This window comes from Mesoplodon densirostris, chromosome 11, assembly GCF_025265405.1.
Source record: "Mesoplodon densirostris isolate mMesDen1 chromosome 11, mMesDen1 primary haplotype, whole genome shotgun sequence".
In the NCBI taxonomy this organism is placed as follows: Eukaryota; Metazoa; Chordata; class Mammalia; order Artiodactyla; family Ziphiidae; genus Mesoplodon; species Mesoplodon densirostris.
Window position 1 is genome coordinate 10,797,182 of NC_082671.1, and position 21,631 is coordinate 10,818,812.

Consider the following 21,631-nt stretch of genomic DNA (forward strand, 5'->3'; position numbering starts at 1 on the left):
GTCAACTTGTCTCAACACTGGAGTCTTTGATTTAGCTGTCGATCACTCTAACAGCCTTTATATGCTTAACCTGCAGCCACCAATTTTTGCAGCTTTTTGGCTTTTGAGATCCCCGCTAGCAATAGCCTTTATTTACATAAAACGAGACAAAGGTGCACTTTGACACACCAGCAGTGACCAAGAGATGCTACTGTGACCTGGCCAAGAGAAGGCCTGTGCATCCCAACAATTTCTGTGGAAGCTTGGCCTGGGGAAAGGAACGAACAGTGGGGACTCAACGAGTGCAGGCTGTGGCCTGGGGGCTCTATATGAACAGAATCAAGGGCTGGGGTTTTGGTTTTTGGTTTTTGTGGGTTTTTTTGAGGTACGCGGGCCTCTCACTGTTGTGGCCTCTCCCGTTGCGGAGCACAGGCTCCGGACGCGCAGGCTCAGCGGCCATGGCTCACAGGACCAGTCGCTCCACGGCATGTGGGATCTTCCCAGACCGGGGCACGAACCCGTGTCCCCTGCATCGGCAGGCGGACTCTCAACCACTGCGCCACCAGGGAAGCCCTAGGGCTGGGGTTTTTCTATTTAAAACCTGGGAATTGTCTGAAAGGCTAAGGGCTTAGCTCAGTTGGCTCTGAGTAGAACCATCTACCAGCATAAGCTGACCCGCCCTGTAAGCCAAATAGATCGGGAGCTCGATGCAAACAAAGTTCAGAACCAAGAGGGAACTTATTACCCACAGCCCTTGGAAAGGGCAAGAAAGACAGTGAGTTCAAAAAGGGGCTCATGGGTACATCACCTGTGTTTTTCATTGTCCCCGAAGCCATCAGAAGTCTCCTTCAGTCCCTCAGCTGCCACCAAACCTGTTAAATAACAAAAACTCAACTGAGTAAACCTTAAAGATCTAATTGGCTTTATTGAATGATTCATGAATCAGACAGCATCCCATCTAGCAAGTGAAGAGGAACTTTGCTGAGCTGAAGAAAAGGAAAGGTTTTTAAAGGCAGAGAGGGAGCAGAAAAAAAAGGAAATTATTTGCAAAGATGCATTGTTCTAGGCAAGGCCACCCTCCTGAAGGGAACGGAAGGGTCTGTCCACAGATTTCCCAGGACTGACCAGGAAATCCCAGGTTAGCTGGAATCACATTCCTGGGGAAGGTTGAAACTGTAATTATTAGCTTGGGCATCAAGTCTTGGTCTGCTGCCATGGGACCACAAGTGACTCCATCCGGGGCCTGTTGTTTCCTTTTTAACAAGGGGCAGAGGTCGTTTGGTCCACCTGACTGCAGGGGTGCATCCTGGTAGATGCATGATTGGGGACAGCGTGAAGCAAAAGGGCAGTGGGCCGGGCAGACATCTGAAGGGTAGCAAGGTATTACTGTCATGGAAGGAAGGAAATACACCAAATTTTTAACAACATTTATCACTGGATGACTGGATCATCATGGTCTTTATTTTATGTATGCTATTTTATGTTTTACAAATTTTCTAAAACACAATGTGTATTTTAATTTTTTTAATTTTTATTTAGTTTTTGGCTGCACCACGTGGCTTGTGGGATCTTAGTTCCCCGACCAGGGATTGAACTCACCATGCCTTTGACAGTGAAAACACGCAGTCCCAACCACTGGACCGCCAGGGAATTCCCACAATGTGTATTTTTAGGATCAGGAGAAAAGTAGGTTTTGTTTTGTCTTTTAATATGTAACATGTATTGAGTCCTGTCTCTGTTATGTGCCAGCTTGTTGGGTGTGGGAGATGCAAAGCTGAATGATTAATGTACATTCTCTGTCTTCAGTGAGCCTGACAACTTGTGCCGACTGCCCCTTTCTTGTGTTTATACTTACCTGCCAAGATCTCGCGAGATTCTAAATGGTTTCTGCCCCCAGTGTCAAGTTATGTAGCTCTGAACTCCAGTAACAACTGTAGTCCAAACTATGTGATTTAGCTGTGATTATATGTATTTGTTGGTTCTTAAATTGTTTCAAATGAATGTATCTCTTCTTCCGAAAAAAGACTGTTTTTTTTGAAGACAAAACAGTCTTAGTATTTCTTTAATATCCCTCAAGTTGACTAGACTGGTATTCGTTATGAGCAATAAATATGAGTTTGCTGGTTAAAATTCACTTCAAGTCACCAAAGAACAAACTTTCCCATAACTGCCATTATTTGTCTCTCATGGATCTGTTTACCTAATATTTAAATGGCCAGTTCTTCCCCCACTTTTATGAAATTAGCCTTAATTCCCCTTTCACCATGCACACTTCCTTCATCTTCACATTTTGACTAGCCAGCGCTCATGGTTTTATGAGCGTAAGTATTTATCTCAGTTAAGAATCTGGATAGACCGCAAAATCATATGTTTCTTCTTTCCTATACATAGGGAATTCTATCCCTAAAATTGTGACATATGGTCTTTAAATGAGTTTTTGTGGCTTTTACTATGGCTGGGGTTACATTCCGTTTTGAAAGCTTTTCCCGTGGTTCCATCTGAATACAATCTTTGAATCTCATGGGAGAGGTAACATTGATATAGTGTGAAGCCAGAAAGACTAAGATTTGGATCTCAGCTCAACTGATGGGGGGACCACTTCCGCACCGATACCTTACCTCTCTGAGCCTCAGTTTCCTTGTATGGAAAATGGCAATTATAACACCTGCCTCTTGATGTGAAGATTAAACGTGTGCCATACCCTGTCACAGAGGTGATCAGTAAACATTCGCTAAACTGATGAAAGGGAAAGAAAGTAAAGTACTATCAGGAAAACACCCTCATAATTGTCCCTGTCCCAAAGGGCAGTGAGAGTCCTTGGTAAAGGATGCAGAACTCCTTTTACAGGCAAATTACTTGGGCAAAGGTCAGCCCCTCCTTCAGTTAAAAAGCTGGGGGCGGGGCTTAACAAGGAAGTGACTCCCTTCCCTAAGCCTCCTTCCAGCCTTAGTCCCAACCTGAAGAGGCTACACCCGTGTGGAGTCTTACAAGAGCCTTCCAAAATGAGAAGCCAAGAAGACTTGGCCAAAGTTTCCTCTTAAGTTTCGTGGAGAGAGACTCAGGTATAGAAATATCCTTACTGCCACCTGACCCGAAGCTGGAGAAACTGCTGACAGCTTGGAGACCAGGTAATACTAGGAGACACCAGTCTTCATGTTCAGCCTTTCCAGCAGGACACAGGGGACTTCAGTCCTGGTTTTGCTAATGAGGCAATCTAACTGGGGGTTAGTAAACCTAACATTTACTGCATTTATTTAAAAGTTCTGATCATGTACGTCTCAGGAAGCAAAACTAATCTAAAACTGAAAGCTAGCATCTACTTTATTAGGGGTTTCCAGAAAAGGGCGAAGTATTTAGGTTCCCCTTTCATTTCTCCTTTGCTCCTGAAGGTTTGGGAGAGTTAAGAGCATGTAACTGGCCGAATCATTGTTAACATTATGCAGGTCTGTCTCATTGAGTATGTAGCAAGGTATGTGATAGTGTGACAGAAGCCCGTGGAAATGCCAGCTACCTCCCCCAGAGCAGAAATGGGCTGAGGACAAGAGTCCCTGGCTTTGAGCCCTGAGTACCTGTGGGCACTTGGGCACAAGATCTAGTCCCGGCAGACCCCCTAGAGACTTCCTTGAGTACAGGGCGCTGGAGAAATGGGGAATACCCCCTCCTAGGAGGCTCCCTCCTGAGTTCCCTGCCTGCTCTGTTCTATAATCATCAGAGCCTGAGTCTTTGTGTTTAATTAATAAAACCTGAGGCTCTCTCTGTTTAGCTTCTATTGTAGGAATTTAAGACATTTTACCTCATTCCTCATTTCACCCTTAGGATTAAAAACCGCAGGGGAGGACAGATGAAGACACCATAAGGTGAAGTTCAGGGAAGGAAGGGGAAGGGTGGACCGCCTCTGCAGAGCGTAAGGAGGCAGAGGGTGCAGAAGGAGAGGCCCAGGGCAACCAGAGGACACTCAGCTCATCATCTGGCCTGGGAACAGCCCTCCGGGATGAGTGTCCTCACCCATGTCTTACACTCGGGCCATGTCTGTGTGTCCAGAGTGATGGAAGTCAGCTCTCTGGCAGAGCCTGTGGCTAAGGGGTCCTCCACGCCCCTCACCCCCGGGACAGGCCGGAGCAGAGTTCCGTCCAGCTTCCTGGGGCCCTGGTGGCCACAGGCTCTGTGCATGCATGAGTGCTGTTTGCTCCGTGACCTGCCACAGGAAGGGAAGGAAAATCTAACCTCGACCAATGAATCCAGAACTAGAAAAATCCCTAAAGTGTGTCCTGTGATCTTGGAGGTCAGATGCTCCTCCGCGGTGCTCCCAGGAGACTAGCCACCGGGGACTCGGAGGACTTTGGCCATTTAGGGGGCTGGGGGGAAGGAACCCTTCGAGAGGGAAGAGAGGCCAACAAAAGACACTGTGAAACCTTGCTTTCGGGGAGTAGGTCTGTGAGAGTTTGCTGTAGATACGCAAGAGGGTATGTAAATACTGGATCCAAAGGGCAAGGCTGTGTGCAGAGTCACTGAATTACAACGAGCCTCACAGGGCTTATTCTGGAGCTAATTTTCCACTCCAGGCTCTGAACCTACATTCTGGGGCCTCACCCAGGGCTTCCTTTCCATCAACATAAACATAAAACTTACCTGTACATTTCCATTAACCCAGAAGTTGGGCTGCTTCTACTTTGAACCGGAACAGCTGAGAGCAGAAGAGCTGCAGCGGTAATAAAGTAACTCACGGCTGCTTTAAAATGAGACTTCGTTATCAGCTTAACAGCTCTCCCGTCATTCCCAGTGAGGATGAGTAGGAAAAAGACCCTCCGCTTGTCAAGTGCCTTGAAAGTGTCTGAACTCATCCTTTGACGCAGCTACAAGCGCTCGCCGGGGCTGGTCAAGGTCCCCTCGGTCCCGGGGGCTGCCTGAGCACTGCCTTGCCCTCTGCATCTCTCTCGCCCTTGGCCTTGCCTCCTGGTTGGGCCCTCAGCTCCTTTCTAGCCTGGGAGACGGCAAAAACCTCTTCTTTCACGAAGTGGAAGCTGTGTGCTCCATCTTGACCTCTGCTTTCCCCCCTTTCCGGATGTTGCTCCTGAATCAGCAATTAGCAAACTCGTTTCTTAAAGAAGTCGGACCCTTCCTCTCTCTCCAAGAGCAGCGCCCCCCACACACACACACCCATATACACACACACCCCCATACACACACAATTTTCAAGTCTTCACACTGCATTAGAAAGGTTTGGTTGGTTGGGTTGGCTTTGACACGGTTTCTTCGGAGCGTAGTCCTGTGGCTGGGAGAGGGCTCCCCCGCTACCAATGCAACGGCTCCTGGAGGAGCCGCGGGTACCTCCTGCCTACGGGGCGCCCTGAGCTGCCCAACTCAAAAGGATGCTCGGAATTAAAACACACCTAAACGCCCTCCCGGCGCCTTCCAGCGCTGCTCTCGACCTGGGCTCGGCCACTTCCGCCCCGCCTCGGCGGCGCCCGAGTCCCGACCGCGTGTCCCGTTCTTTCTCTCGCGTGACTCAGGTCGCTCAGGCTCCACCCTCGGGCCACTTTCCTCGCTTCCAAGAACCTGAGGTCTCAGTTTTTCTAAGCAGCACCTTTTATTCACCGAGTTGCCAGATATGCATAAAAATACAAGAGGCCCTAGCCCTGTTCGGTATGAATTTCAGATAAACAACAGATACTGTGTTTTAGTGTCAGCATGTCCCATACAGTACTGGGGACACACTTATACTAAAAAGTTGTTATTTACCTGACATTCAAATTGACGAGCTGTCCCATATTTTATCTGGCAGCTCTATATCATGTTTCTTTCATTCATCAAATATTTCCCGAGAGCTTATCAGGTGTCAGTCATTATACGAGGTGCTGGGAAAGCCAGCCAAGTCCCAGGCTTCATATCTTACAAGTATGTATACTTTACGCGCACACACCCATTCACACATTCTCTCTCTCTCTCTCTCTCTCTCTATATATAAATATATATATATAGTTTCCTATAGTCATATATATATTTGACATATATATGTTTACTATAGTCGTATATATATGACTATAGGAAACTACAGGAAACAAGTGTGAATTTTGTGCTAAACCAAATATTTGCATGTCATTAGTTTTCTTAATTGCTGCTTTTGATGAATTTTCTTTTATAAACATATTAAACCTTACAAAAAAGACAACCTATTAAAATAGTTGTGGTTTTTTTGTTTTTTTGTTTTTGGCTGTGCTGCAGGATGGCATGCGGGATCTTAGTTCCCCAACCAGGGATCAACCTGCGCCCCCTGCAGTGGAGGCGCGGAGTATTCACCACTGGAATACCAGATAAGTCCCCTTTTTTTTTTTTTTTTTTTTTTTGCAGTACGCGGGCCTTTCACTGTTGTGGCCTCTCCCGTTGCGGAGCACAGGCTCCGGACGCACAGGCTCAGCAGTCATGGCTCACGGGCCCAGCCGCTCCGCAACATGTGGGATCTTCCCGGACCGGGGCACGAACCCGTGTCTCCTGCATCGGCAGGAGGACTCTCAACCACTGCGCCACCAGGGAAGCCCAGAAGTCCCCTATTTTAATGAATAAAGACGCTAATGTTTATTGAGCATTTAACATCTACCATGCACTACTTTAAGTGATTTACACGTGCTAATTTTTTTTTTGCCCACATACCTATGTGATGGGGGGGAGGGGCTGTTTTATGGGTTTAAAAAAAATTTTTATTGAGGTATAGTTGATGTATAATATTACATAAGCTTCAGATGTATAACATAGTTATTCACAATTTTTAAAGGTTATACTCCAGTTATACTTATTATAAAATACTGGCTATATTCCTTGTGCTATACAATGTATCCTTGTAGCTTATTTATTTTATACCTAATAGTTTGTACCTCTTAATCCCCTACCCCAATCTTGCCCCTTCCCCTTTTCCCCTCCCCACTGGTAGCCACTAGTTTCTTCTCTATATTTGTGAGTCTATTCCTTTTTTGTTATATTCATTAGTTTGTTGCATTTTTAAGATTCCACATATAAGTGGTATCATACACTATTTGTCTTTCTCTGACTTATTTCACTTAGCATAATATCCTCCCTGCTGTTGCAAATGGCCAGATTTCATCCTTTTTTATGACTGAGTAGTATTCCATTGTGTATGTGTGTGTGTGGGGGGGGTATGTGTAGTACACATACATTTATGTAGTACACATATATTTATCCATTCATCTGTTGATGGACACTTAGTTTGCTTCCATATCTTGGCAATTGTAAATAATGCTGCTATGAACATTGTGGTGCATGTATCTTTTTGAATTATTGTTTTTGGTTTTTTTCAGATATATACCCAGCAAGGCAGTTGCTGGGTCATATGGTAGATCTATTTTTAGTTTTTTGAGAAACCTCCATACTGTTTTCCACAGTGGCTGCACCAATTTACATTCATACCAATAGTGTATGAGAGTTCCCTTTTCTTGACATCCTTGCTAACTTATGTTATTTGTAGACTTTTTGAAGATAGCCACTCTGACAGGTAAGAGGTCATATCTCATTGTGGTTTTTTGTTTTTTTTGTTTTTTATTATTTTTTATTTTTTGCTTTATAACAAATTAAATCAGTTATACATATACATATGTTCCCATATCCCCTCCCTTTTGCGTCTCCCTCCCACCCTACCTATCCCACCCCTCCAGGTGGTCACAAAGCACCGAGCTGATCTCCCTGTGCTATGCGGCTGCTTCCCACTAGCTATCTACCTTACGTTTGGTAGTGTATATATGTCCATGCCACTCTTTCACTTTGTCACAACATACCCTTCCCCCTCCCCATATCCTCAAGTCCATTCTCTAGTAGGTCTGTGTCTTTATTCCTGTCTTACCCCTATGTTCTTCATGACATTTTTTTTTCTTAAATTCCATATATATGTGTCAGCATACAGTATTTGTCTTTCTCTTTCTGACTTACTTCACTCTGTATGACAGACTCTAGGTCCATCCACCTCATTACAAATAGCTCAATTTCATTTCTTTTTATGGCTGAGTAATATTCCATCGTATATATGTGCCACATCTTCTTTACCCATTCATCCGATGATGGACACTTAGGTTGTTTCCAGCTCCGGGCTATTGTAAATAGGGCTGCTATGAACATTTTGGTACATGTCTCTTTTTGAATTATGGTTTTCTCAGGGTATATGCCCAGTAGTGGGATTGCTGGGTCATATGGTAGTTCTATTTGTAGTTTTTTAAGGAACCTCCATACCGTTCTCCATAGTGGCTGTACCAATTCACATTCCCACCAGCAGTGCAAGCGTGTTCCCTTTTTTCCACACCCTCTCCAGCATTTATTGTTTCTAGATTTTTTGATGATGGCCATTCTGACTGGTGTGAGATGATATCTCATTGTAGTTTTGATTTGCATTTCTCTAATGAGTAAAGATGTTGAGCATCCTTTCATGTGTTTGTTGGCAGTCTGTATATCTTCTGTGGAGAAATGTCTATTTAGGTCTTCTGCCCATTTTTGGATTGGGTTGTTTGTTTTTTTGTTATTGAGCTGCATGAGCTGCTTATAAATTTTGGAGATTAATCCTTTGTCAGTTGCTTCATTTGCAAATATTTTCTCCCATTCTGAGGGTTGTCTTTTGGTCTTGTTTATGGTTTCCTTTGCTGTGCAAAAGCTTTTAAGTTTCATTAGGTCCCATGTGTTTATTTTTGTCTTTATTTCCATTTCTCTAGGAGGTGGGTCAAAAAGGATCTTGCTGTGATTTATGTCATAGAGTGTTCTGCCTATGTTTTCCTCTAAGAGTTTGATAGTTTCTGGCCTTACATTTAGGTCTTTAATCCATTTTGAGCTTATTTTTGTGTATGGTGTTAGGGAGTGATCTAAGCTCCTACTTTTACATGTCCCTATCCAGTTTTCCCAGCACCACTTATTGAAGAAACTGTCCTTTCTCCACTGTACATTCCTGCCTCCTTTATCAAAGATAAGGTGACCATATGTCCGTGGGTTTATCTCTGGGCTTTCTATCCTGTTCCATTGATCTATCTTTCTGTTTTTGTGCCAGTACCATACTGTCTTGATTACTGTAGCTTTGTAGTATAGTCTGAAGTCAGGGAGCCTGATTCCTCCAGCTCCATTTTTCGTTCTCAAGATTGCTTTGGCTATTCGGGGTCTTTTGTGTTTCCATACAAATTGTGAAATTTTTTGCTCTAGTTCTGTGAAAAATGCCAGTGGTAGTTTGATAGGGATTGCATTGAATCTGTAGATTGCTTTGGGTAGTAGAGTCATTTTCACAATGTTGATTCTTCCAATCCAAGAACATGGTACATCTCTCCATCTATTTGTATCATCTTTAATTTCTTTCATCAGTGTCCTATAATTTTCTGCATACAGGTCTTTCGTCTCCTTAGGTAGATTTATTCCTAGATATTTTATTCTTTTTGTTGCAATGGTAAATGGGAGTGTTTCCTTGATTTCACTTTCAGATTTTTCATCATTAGTATATAGGAATGCCAGAGATTTCTGTGCATTAATTTTGTATCCGGCAACTTTACCAAATTCATTGATTAGCTCTAGTAGTTTTCTGGTAGCATCTTTAGGATTCTCTATGTATAGTATCATGTCATCTGCAAACAGTGACAGCTTTACTTCTTCTTTTCCGACTTGGATTCCTTTTATTTCCTTTTCTTCTCTGATTGCTGTGGCTAAAACTTCCAAAACTATGTTGAATAAGAGTGGTGAGAGTGGGCAACCTTGTCTTGTTCCTGATCTTAGTGGAAATGGTTTCAGTTTTTCACCATTGAAGATGATGCTGGCTGTGGGTTTGTCATATATGGCCTTTATTATGTTGAGGAAAGTTCCCTCTATGCCTACTTTCTGGAGGGTTTTTATCATAAATGGGTGTTGAATTTTGTCAAAAGCTTTCTCTGCATCTATTGAGATGATCATATGGTTTTTCTCCTTCAATTTGTTAATATGGTGTATCACATTGATTGATTTGCGTATATTGAAGAATCCTTGCATTCCTGGAATAAACCCCACTTGATCATGGTGTATGATCCTTTTAATGTGCTGTTGGATTCTGTTTGCTACTATTTCGTTGAGGATTTTTGCATCTATGTTCATCAGTGATATTGGCCTGTAGTTTTCTTTCTTTGTGACATCCTTGTCTGGTTTTGGTATCAAGGTGATGGTGGTCTCGTAGAATGAGTTTGGGAGTGTTCCCCCCTCTGCTATATTTTGGAAGAGTTTGAGAAGGATAGGTGTTAGCTCTTCTCTAAATGCTTGATAGAATTCACCTGTGAAGCCATCTGGTCCTGGGCTTTTGTTTGTTGGAAGATTTTTAATCACAGTTTCAATTTCAGTGCTTGTGATTGGTCTGTTCATATTTTCTATTTCTTCCTGATTCAGTCTTGGCAGGTTGTGCATTTCTGAGAATTTGTCCATTTCTTCCAGGTTGTCCATTTTATTGGCATAGAGTTGCTTGTAGTAATCTCTCATGATCTTTTGTATTTCTGCAGTGTCAGTTGTTACTTCCCCTTTTTCATTTCTAATTCTATTGATTTGAGTCTTCTCCCTTTTTTTCTTGATGAGTCTGGCTAATGGTTTATCAATTTTGTTTATCTTCTCAAAGAACCAGCTTTTAGTTTTATTGATCTTTGCTATCGTTTCCTTCATTTCTTTTTCATTTATTTCTGATCTGATTTTTATGATTTCTTTCCTTCTGCTAACTTTGGGATGTTTTTGTTCTTCTTTCTCTAATTGCTTTAGGTGCAAGGTTAGGTTGTTTATTCGAGATGTTTCCTGTTTCTTAAGGTGGGATTGTATTGCTATAAACTTCCCTCTTAGAACTGCTTTTGCTGCATCCCATAGGTTTTGGGTTGTCATGTCTCCATTGTCATTTGTTTCTAGGTATTTTTTAATTTCCTCTTTGATTTCTTCAGTTATCACTTCGTTATTGAGTAGTGTATTGTTTAGCCTCCATGTGTTTGTATGTTTTACAGCTCTTTTCCTGTAATTGATATCTAGTCTCATAGCATTGTGGTCAGAAAAGATACTTGATACAATTTCAATTTTCTTAAATTTACCAAGGCTTGATTTGCTACCCAAGATATGATCTATCCTGGAGAATGTTCCATGAGCACTTGAGAAAAATGTGTATTCTGTTGTTTTTGGATGGAATGTCCTATAAATATCAATTAAGTCCATCTTGTTTAATGTATCATTTAAAGCTTGTGTTTCCTTATTTATTTTCATTTTGGATGATCTGTCCATTGGTGAAAGTGGGGTGTTAAAGTCCCCTACTATGATTGTGTTACTGTCGATTTCTCCTTTTATGGCTGTTAGTATTTGCCTTATGTATTGAGGTGCTCCTATGTTTGGTGCATAAATATTTACAATTGTTATATCTTCTTCTTGGATCAATCCCTTGATCATTATGTAGTGTCCTTCTTTGTCTCTTCTAGTAGTCTTTATTTTAAAGTCTATTTTGTCTGATATGAGAATTGCTACTCCAGCTTTCTTTTGGTTTCCATTTGCATGGAATATCTTTTTCCATCCCCTTACTTTCAGTCTGTATGTGTCTCTAGGTCTGAAGTGGGTCTCTTGTAGACAGCATATATATGGGTCTTGTTTTTGTATCCATTCAGCCAATCTGTGTCTTTTGGTGGGAGCATTTAGTCCATTTACATTCAAGGTAATTATTGATATATATTTTCCTAATACCATTTTCTTAATTGTTTTGGGTTTGTTATTGTAGGTCTTTTCCTTCTGTTGTGTTTCTTGCCTAGAGAAGTTCCTTTAGCATTTGTTGTAAAGCTGGTTTGGTGGTGCTGAACTCTCTCAGCTTTTGCTTGTCTGTAAACGTTTTAATTTCTCCATCAAATCTGAATGAGATCCTTGCTGGGTAGAGTAATCTTGGTTGCAGGTTTTTCTCCTTCATCACTTTAATTATGTCCTGCCACTCCCTTCTGGCTTGTAGAGTTTCTGCTGAGAGATCAGCTGTTATCCTGATGGGGATTCCCTTGTGTGTTATTTGTTGTTTTTCCCTTGCTGCTTTTAATATGATTTCTTTGTGTTTAATTTTTGACAGTTTGATTAATATGTGTCTTGGCGTATTTCTCCTTGGATTTATTCTGTATGGGACTCTCTGTGCCTCCTGGACTTGATTAACTATTTCCTTTCCCATATTAGGGAAGTTTTCAACTATAATCTCTTCAAATATTTTCTCAGTCCCTTTCTTTTTCTCTTCTTCTTCTGGAACCCCTATAATTCGAACGTTGGTGCGTTTAATGTTGTCCCAGAGGTCTCTGAGACTGTCCTCTGTTCTTTTCATTCTTTTTTCTTTATTTTGCTCTGCAGCAGTTATTTCCACTATTTTATCTTCCACCTCACTTATCCGTTCTTCTGCCTCAGTTATTCTGCTATTGATCCCATCTAGAGTATTTTTTATTTCATGTATTGTGTTTTTAATCGATGCTTGATTCATCTTTAGTTCTTCTAGGTCCTTGTTAACTGTTTCTTGCATTTTGTCTATTCTATTTCCAAGATTTTGGATCTGGGAAATAGAATCTTGGATCATCTTTACCATCATTATTCTGAATTCTTTTTCAGGTAGACTGCCTATTACCTCTTCATTTGTTAGGTCTGGTGGGGTTTTATCTTGCTCCTTCTCCTGCTGTGTGTTTTTCTGTCTTCTCATTTTGCTTATGTTACTGTGTTTGGGGTCTCCTTTTTGCAGGCTGCAGGTTCGTAGTTCCCGTTGTTTTTGGTGTCTGTCCCCAGTGGCTAAGGTTGGTTTAGTGGGTTGTGTAGGCTTCCTGGTGGAGGGGACTAGTGCCTGTGTTCTGGTGGATGAGGCTGGATCTTGTCTTTCTGGTGGGCAGGTCCACGTCTGGTGGTGTGTTTTGGGGTGTCTGCGGACTTTTTATGATTTTAGGCCACCTCTCTGCTAATGGGTGGCGTTGTGTTCCTGTCTTGCTAGTTGTTTGGCATAGGGTGTCCAGCACTGTAGCTTGCTGGTCGTTGAGTGAAGCTGGGTGCTGGTGTTGAGATGGAGATCTCTGGAAGATTTTCGCCGTTTGATATTATGTGGAGCTGGGAGGTCTCTTGTGGACCAGTGTCCTGAAGTTGACTCTCCCACCTCAGAGGCCCAGCACTGACTCCTGGCTCCTCAATTTGGGGTGATTTGTTGTCTATTAATGTATTCCACAGATGCAGGGTACATCAAGTTGATTGTGGAGCTTTAATCCGCTGCTTCTGAGGCTGCTGGGAGAGGTTTCCCTTTTTCTTCTTTGTTCTCACAGCTCCTGGGTCTCAGCTTTGGATTTGGCCCCGCCTCTGCGTGTAGGTCGCCGGAGGGCATCTGTTCTTCGCTCAGACAGGACAGGGTTAAAGGAGCAGCCTCTTCGGGGACTCTGGCTCACTCAGGCCGGGCGGGAGGGAGGGGCGCGGAGTGCGGGGCGAGCCTGCAGCGGCAGAGTTCGGCGTGACGTCGCACCAGCCCGAGGCGCGCCGTGCGCTCTCCCAGGGAAGCCGCCCCTGGATCCCGGGACCCCGGCAGTGGCGGGCTGCACAGGCTCCCGGAAGGGCGGTGTGGACAGTGACCTGCGCTCGCACACAGGCTTCTTGGCGGCGGCAGCAGCAGCCCCAGCGTCCCACGCCCGTCACTGGGCTCCGCGCTTTCAGTCGTGACTCGCGCCCGTCTGTGGAGCCCCTTTAAGCAGCGCTCTTAATCCCCTCTCCTCGCGCACCAGGAAACCAAGAGGGAAGAAAAAGTCTCTTGCCTCTTCGGCAGCTCCAGAGTTTTCCCGGACTCCCTCCCGGCTAGCTGTGGCGCATTAGCCCCCTTCAGGCTGAGTTCTCGCCGCCAGCCCCAGTCCTCTCCCTGCGCTCTGACCGAAGCCCGAGCCTCAGCTTCCAGCGCCGCCCTCCCTGGCGGGCGAGCAGACAAGCCTCTCGGGCTGGTGAGTGCCGCTCGGCACCGATCCTCTGTGCGGGAATCTCTCCGCTTTGCCCTACCCAGGTATGTGGGGAGTTTCTTGCCTTTTGGGAGGTCTGGGGTCTTCTGCCAGCATTCAGTAGGTGTTCTGTAGGAGTTGTTCCACATGTAGCTGTATTTCTGGTGTATCCGTGGGGAGGAAGGTGATCTCCGCGTCTTACTCTTCCGCCATCTTACCCGGAAGTCCTCCCTCATTGTGGTTTTGATTTGCATTTCTCTGATGATAACGATGCTGAGCATCTTTTCCTGTGCCTGTTGGCCATCTGTATTTCTTCTTTGGAAAAATGTCTATTCAGGTCTTCTGTCCACTTTTTAATTGGGTTGTTTTTTTGATATTGAGTTGAAATGAGCTGTTAATCCTGTATGGGACTCTCTGCACTTCCTGGACTAGGATGTCTGTTACCTTTCCCAGAGTAGGGAAGTTTTCAACTATTATGCCTTCAAATACTTTCTCAGCCCCTTTCTCTCTCTCTTCTCCAACTGGGACCCCTATAATGAAAAGACTTGTGTGCTTGATGCTATCCCAGAGGTCTCTTAAACTGTCCTCATTTCTTTTCATTCTTTTTTCTTTTCTTCTGTTCAGCATCCGTGATTTCCACTACTCCATCTTCCAGCTTGCTGATCCATTCCTCTGTGTCATCTAGTCTACTGTTGGTCCCTTCTAGTGTATTTTTCATTTCAATTATTGTATTCTTCATCTCTGTTTGGGTCTTTATAATTTCTCTTTGTTAAAAACTTCTAACTTCTCACTCTCCATTCATTCTTCTCCCAAGTTCTTTAATCATCTTTATGATCACTACCATGAACTCTTTCTTGGGTAGATTGCCTATCTCCACGTCACTTGGTTCTTCTGGGACTTTATCATTCCTTTGTTTGGAAAATGTTCCTCTGTTGCCTCAGTTTGCCTAACTTGCTGTTTTTATTTCTCTGTATCTGGTAGGTTGGTTACATTTCCTGATGTTGGAGAAGTGGACTTGTGAAGGAGACGTCCTCCACATCCCATCAGTGCACTCCCTTTTCATCACTAGAGCTATATGCTCCAGGGGTGCCCCCTGTGTGGGTTGCATGGGCCCTTCTGTTGTGTGGGCTGACTACTGTGGGTGGTCTTGTAGGCTTGGATGGCCCCTGGTCCAGTTGGATGCCGGGCCCTGCCTTGTGCGGAGGCTGCCAGCTGCTGGTTGGCAGGGCCAGGTCACAAGGTGGCTGACTGCAGAACCCCAGGGTGGGGAGGGGGCAGGGCTAAGGCTGAATTACTGGAGGATGGAATCAGGGTCCAGGAGACCCTGGGGCTATTGCTTTCCCATTGGTGGGTGAAACAATGTCCTGGGGCTAGTGCCGGCCTACTTGTAGGCAGAGTCAAGTCCTGGGGTCTGGTTGTAGGGCCCAGGGGTCCTAGACCTGGTGGATGGGCCCAGTTCCTGACACAGTTGGCTGCAGGGTCCAGGGTGTCCCAAAGCTTGCATTGGCCTGTTAGTGGGTAGGGCCAGGGCCCAGCTAGTTCCAGGGCTGGTGCTGGCCTGCTAGTGTGTGGGCTGTGTCCACAGGCTGCAAGGCTGCGGTTGTGTTGTGGCTGTTGTCTGCCCACTGGCGGGTGAGGCTGGTCCTGAGGTTAGAGCAGGCTTGCTGGAGGGTAGGGTCAGGGCCCAGTGGGTTGTGGGGTCTCTGGCTGGAAAGCCCTGGGGGTCCTGGGTCTAGTGCCTGCACACTGGTGTATGGGGCGGAGTCCTGAGCCCTCTGGTGGGCAGGGCTGTGTCCAGGGGCAGCTGTGGACTCAGGGGGTCTTAAGGCAGCCTGTCTGCTGATGGATGGCGCTGTATGCCCACTTAGTTGCTCTGCCTGAGGTGTCCCAGCCCTGGCGCCTACAGGGTGCTGGGCCGCTGGGAGGCTAATCCCCAAGGCTAATAAGCTAGAGGGAGGAGTCCAGAATGGGGCGGGCCAGCACCAGCATGCAGATAGTAGGAGGAGCTCCCAAGCATGGCTGCCACCAGTGCTCACGTCCCCAGGGTGAGCAGCAGACGCCTCCTGCCTCTCCAGGAGACGCTCCAAAGTCAGCAGGTACATCTGACCCAGGCTCCTTTCAAATGACAGCTTCTGCTCTGGGTCCCAGAGCGTGTGAGATTTTGTGCGTGCCCTTTAAGAGCAAAGTCTCTGTTTGCCACAGCCGGCTGGCTCTCCCGGAAGTAAGCCCCTCGGCCTTCAAAGCCAAATGCTCTGGGGACTCCTCTTCTCAGCACAGGGCCCCCAGGCGGGAAGGCCCGAGACCTCTCACGCCTTTGGAGAACCTCTGCAGCTGTAATTATTCTCCCATTTGTGGGCCACCCACCCAGGGGTATGGGACTTGACTTTATGGCAACTTTGCCCCTCCGGCTCGTTTTGCTGTGGTTCCTTCTTTCTATCTTTAGTTGTTGAAGATCTTTTCTGGTAGGTTCTGGTCTTTTTTATCGATGGTTGTTTGGCACATCGTTGTGATTTTGGTGTGCCCGTGAGAGGAGGTGACCTCAGGGTCTTTGTACTCCACCATCTTGGCTGATCTCCTGCCAGGGTGGTTGTTTTGTTTTGTTTTGTTTTACCCCATTTTACAGATGAAAAAAATGAAGGCAGAAATAAATTAAGGTATGTAGCCAGTCACACAGCTAGTAAGCCGATGACCCAGGATTTGGGTCATCTCAAGGTAGACGATATGAATCGCATCGTCGCATCGTCATGAATCGCATGTGAATGGAAAAACTACACCTCGTTGGAGGCTACATGACTTGCCTCAGCCCCCTTGCCAATAAGTATGAAAAGCAGCTCTTCAACTGCCTTTTCACCCCACATGCTACACTCTCCCCGTTACACCACCCGAAAACCCCCTGCAGCTTCTCTAGAACAGTGTGTCCGGCCGTAAGTGGGTTTCATAAATATTTTTTTTAATCAAATACTTGTTCAAACACTTAACTGCTATTCTAAATGCTTTACAAATATTAACTCATTTCATCTTTGTAACAGAAGGAAACAGGTACTATTCTCATCCCCATTTTATTATTTTTTTTTAAAGTTTTTTTTGATGTGGACCATTTTCAAAGTCTACTGAATTTGCTACAATATTGCTTCTGTTGTTTCTATGTTTTGTTTTTTTTTTGGCCACGCGGCATGTGGGGTCTTAGCTCCCTGACCAGGGATTGAACCTGTACCCCCCTGCCTTGGAAGGCGAAATCTTAACCACTGGACTGCCAGGGAAGTCCCTTCGTCCCCATTTTAAACATGAGGAGACTGAAGCCTGGAGAGTATGTCACATAACTGCTCACGGCAGAGCCAGGGTTGGAACCCAGACAGTCTGTCTCAGAATAGGAAAAAGTCCACAGTTCATTGCCAAGTGCCTTTCTGCCCCAGGCATTACTGTAGGAGCTGAGCACCCAGCAGAGAGAAAACAGCACATGAACATGCCTGTCCTCCGGCACTTACATTCCACTGTGGAAAAGAGAATGAAGTCTAGATAAATTGGAAGACCTGGGAAGGATCCTCACGGGTGTGACTGAAACTGGGCCCCAAGAGGGGAGGAATGGTTGACGTGTGAGAATGGGGCGAGGAGGGGGGTGCATGCAGAGCGAGGTGAGGGCGGAGATGCGGAAGTGATTCCACACAGCAGGAAGTTCCCTGCCGTGCATAATGGGCACGTGAAATCGGGAGTAGGTGAGGGAAGGAAGAGAGTCCCAGCCCCGGAATAGGACAGGCGTGTGACGAAAGGGAGGGAGGAGGACCCAGTGGTGGTGACCCCCAGTCCACACCACGCCCCTCGAGCACGGCTCACGCTCAGTCACCGGAGGCAGGCCTGCGGGGCTGTGGAGTCGTGCAGATGTATCTGTGTGTGCAGTACGTGTCTCAGGTTTTGCAGCCCTGCCCTTGGCCACCCTGGCAGATCACTTCTGCCCCCTCCATCTGCACCTGATGCTCTGGCACAGCCCCTGCATCTCCCTCCTGACATCACTTCCATCAGAACTGCTTTCTCGAGGCCTGGCCACAGAGCACTTCCTGGATGAACAGCGTCCTATCATCCAGTGTGAGGCTCTTCCAAAAAAAGAGAGGAAACGACGATAGAAACAGGAAGCATCGGCAGGCCTGCAGGGGAGATGTCTCAGCTCTCACACCTCCTTCAAATAGTAATAGAATCAGAGGGGAAAGTTAGAGAACATTCGCTGTGAAATCAGAGGACCAAAAGAATTGAGAGACTTGCCCAAGCACTTTGCAAGTTATAAACTGAGCCAACCCTGGACCATCGGCCTCCAGACACACAGTCAAATTGATCTGAACCACGTCACACTGCCTCAAACCCCATCTGCGGTCACGGTCCCAATTCTTTATCAGTTGGTCCTGGTGTGAGAGGGGACAGTGGAAAGAAAAGGAGAGACATGCCAGCCGATCCCATTAATATTACTGCAGCTATTTATTATCACACCAGCTCACAGGCCAAAAGACACTCTTAAAGTTGGACCATTAAGGGAGGGGTCCATGATTAAGAGCCACATCAAGGACAGTGTCAGAGGGCCTGGGGTGACAGTTGTACTAAAAAAAAAAAATAGCTACCATTTTTGAGCCAGGTTCTGTGTTGGGGCTTCTCATGCATTATATTGTACCCTCACAATACCCCTGCAAGATGACTATTATTATTTTCAATTTACCTGAAGGAAGCTCAGGTTCAGAGAGGTGAAGTAACTTGCCCCAGGTCACACAGCTAGTCGGTGGTATGGCCAGGATTTGAACTCAGGACTGTTAGACTGAGAAGCCCAAGCTGGTTTCCAGCACACGCACTGTCTGTGAAATTTTAATCCAATGACGGTTGGTAGATCTGGGCTCTCTGGCATCTGGGACAAAAAGGAAACCACAGTCCTTAAGATACAACCAAAGAAAGCAAAGTAGATCAGAAAGAAATGATTTCCTAGCAGACAACCATTTAAGGAATTATTTCATGAAAGCTTAAATTGAACACAATCAGTTAATTACATCTATCTGGTTATTCATATGGAAATAAAGATGAAACTTCCATCCCGTCATTTTAGTGCTTGTATTGATCTTTCTAAAACATGTCTGTGGTCACCTCTCCCGCTCCAGACTTTGAAAAGCTCTCCATTGCCTCCATCAGTGTACTTCAAACTTATAAAAAAAAATTTTTTTTTAAAGGATATTTTTCTTCAGATAAAATCTTACATGGAATGCTAAATATGGCAAGGAATAGAAGCAAACCTTTCCAAGCTAAAGCAGTGAGTAAAGGAAGAATGGAGAGAGGCCGGGGAGGGCCAGGGACCCCAGACAGTTCCCTCCCCTGACCTGGCCTCTACCCTTGCCCAGCTACCCTCTCCCAAGAAGACTTTTAACTGCCCTCCACAGTCTAGGGCCCCTTCTGAAATGTACTGATCTACCGACATGAGAAAAAGCTTTCAGCCTGACCTTCCAAGGCCCTGATCGCCTGGCCCTGACTGCCACTTCCCCATGGTCCCTCCACATCCCTATAGCCCCAGCTCTCCATAAAGCACAGGCTTATGCGCCACCAGATCTCTTTCCACTCTTCAAACACATCCTAAATTCAGCCACAGCCTGCCCTCTGCCCAGCCTGTTCTAAGGCCCGGTAGCCAGCCACCCATCCAAACACTTTCTTTCCTTCAAGGAGCCTGCACTCGCCCCCTATTCGCAGCTGTCTTTCCTCCTCACCTCCCACGCTGGCTCCTGCATCTCTGTTCGAGCTCCTAGCTCGCCCTCTTTGTCTGGAGTTATCTATGTACAAGTCTCATCTCTGTAAGACTGAACTTTCAGAACAAACCTTGGCTTTTCCATCTCTGATGACCCCCTGCCCCCCAGCACAAAGAGAATAGGTACTGAATAAATGCTTATTGAGTTTCACCCCATCTCTCCCGACCTACAAAGAGTAGGTGGCTCCCAGGTAGATGGATGCGTGAGGACTTTGTCGTTGCAGCCCTGCCATGTGCACCACTAGCGCCTGCGACCTGGAGGAGGTCCCCCTGGATGATGATGACCCAGACAGCATGGAATTCAAAATCCTGGAGTTCTATGTCAAACACCACGTCTTCAAGAACACCTCTGCTGTCCTCTCACGAAAGCTCCCGAGAACAAGAAGTTTGTCCCAGAGAGGACCGGCAAGGAAAGCATGGCCACAGGGACCGTGGACTTGCAGAGATTCCCAATCCACGGAGAAGGCCATAAATCTTGCCAAGAAAAAGTCATCTTGGAGAACACTCTTTGGAGTAGCAGAGAAGGAGGACTCTCAGAGCTCGCCTCCGGAGTTCCGTTCGGAGGGACCTCAGAGTGGTCCTCACGGTCCGCAATGGCCGAGGTCCCTCTCCAATGTGGAACAGCGCTTAGAGCGTGAAGGTAGGCTTTTGGGGATTCTTTCTCTCCCGCGGTCATGTCTTTCCCTTCTTTGTGCACCTGGGGGTTCACCTCCTCCCAGGTGGTAATGGGGCCTTAGGTAGGGCACTCTTTGAACCTCAGCTTCCCAACCTAGTAATACTCATTCTAGTTTCCCTGCTTTTCTCAAGACTGAGAAGGAAGGAAGAGGGTGGCCGGGAAGGGTGACGGGACTGGTTTTCTGGCTCCACCGTCTATAATTAAACTTGCTGCCCAAATTCCTAATTCTCAGTGCCAGAGACCAATAGAAGAGAAATAGCCCCAGCTGGGCTCAGGCTGCTCTTCTTCCTGAGGGAAGTCAACTCCCCTCTCTGGGCCTCTGCGTTTCCATCTGTACATTGGCCTCTGGAGGTGCATGGAAAGATCAGATAGCTGTACACAAAAATACTTTTCAAAGTACAAGCCACTCAAAAAACAACCAAGAAGAATTTTGACAAAATCTTCCTTCATTGGTACGAAACACATTGTACTGAACAAAACATTTTCATGAAAGGCTCTATCAAAATTGCCCTTGATCCACAAACCCTGGCATAACCATCTTCTTCCCCTCCAACAATACCTTGTGCCCAATGCCCAGATTTTAAAAGAAACCCCCCTCCTGCTGGGCGGATTGGCCTGTGTAACTTGTCAATAATTAGTCAACAGGTGGCAGTAACGTCTCAATTTTTCAACATTGTGATGGCTGGCTTCCTTGGAGAATCAGCCCGCACAATGACAGCTTTAGATCATTCACTGTGATCAAGGAAACTTCCATTTCCTATCAGATTTATAGAATTTTAGGAGAGGGGAAGTTAGGGTCGGGATTACCTGGGGAACTCCTCCTTCCCACAGGGGTACAGCAGGCTTCTTCTACTGGGGGTGGTATCTGAGCTCTGGAGCAAACACAACAGTTTGGAGGCACCTCAATAGGCTTTTCTGCTTGTCCTGTCCTTTGGAGTTTGCCAGGAAACAGAAGATTTTACAGACTTTAACCTTCTGGCTTTCCTGAGAAAAATGACGTTCTGTATTTCAATATTACTGAAGTGTCATTTGACCTTTTTTATTTTCTAAAATTTCCAGATCTCTGTGTAGATATATAGATATCCCTACAAAAGTAGAAACGGTTACCTCCTAAGGAGGCTTAGCTTTAAGGATTTAAGTAGAGTTGTTCCTCCCTTCTCACCTTCCTCTCTCCTTGCTTTCTTGTTTAGTTAATTACGTGGGTAGTTAGTTGGTTTTATGTTGGGTGTGACCCAACAGGGACTCACGTTCTATTTCTATTCTGCCACATGTAAATCAGAGCTC

The 21,631-nt window shown here is 45.7% G+C and overlaps 1 protein-coding gene across 4 annotated transcripts in view; it reads left to right on the forward strand.

The window, feature by feature from the left end:
• Window positions 1–2,935: 2,935 nt before the first annotated feature.
• BCL2L14 (BCL2 like 14) overlaps window positions 2,936–21,631 on the forward strand; it is a 30,940-nt gene continuing 12,244 nt past the window's right edge. For 2 of the 4 annotated variants that reach the window (XM_060113101.1, XM_060113104.1), the window contains exons 1-2: window positions 2,936–3,107; window positions 19,896–20,311. In XM_060113101.1, coding sequence (XP_059969084.1) covers window positions 19,903–20,311 — 409 coding nt within the window. In that variant the 5' untranslated portion in view covers window positions 2,936–3,107; window positions 19,896–19,902. Of the gene's footprint in view, window positions 3,108–3,799; window positions 3,837–19,846; window positions 20,312–21,631 lie in introns of those variants that run through there. The other 2 variants (XM_060113102.1, XM_060113103.1) reach the window with 2 other exon arrangements.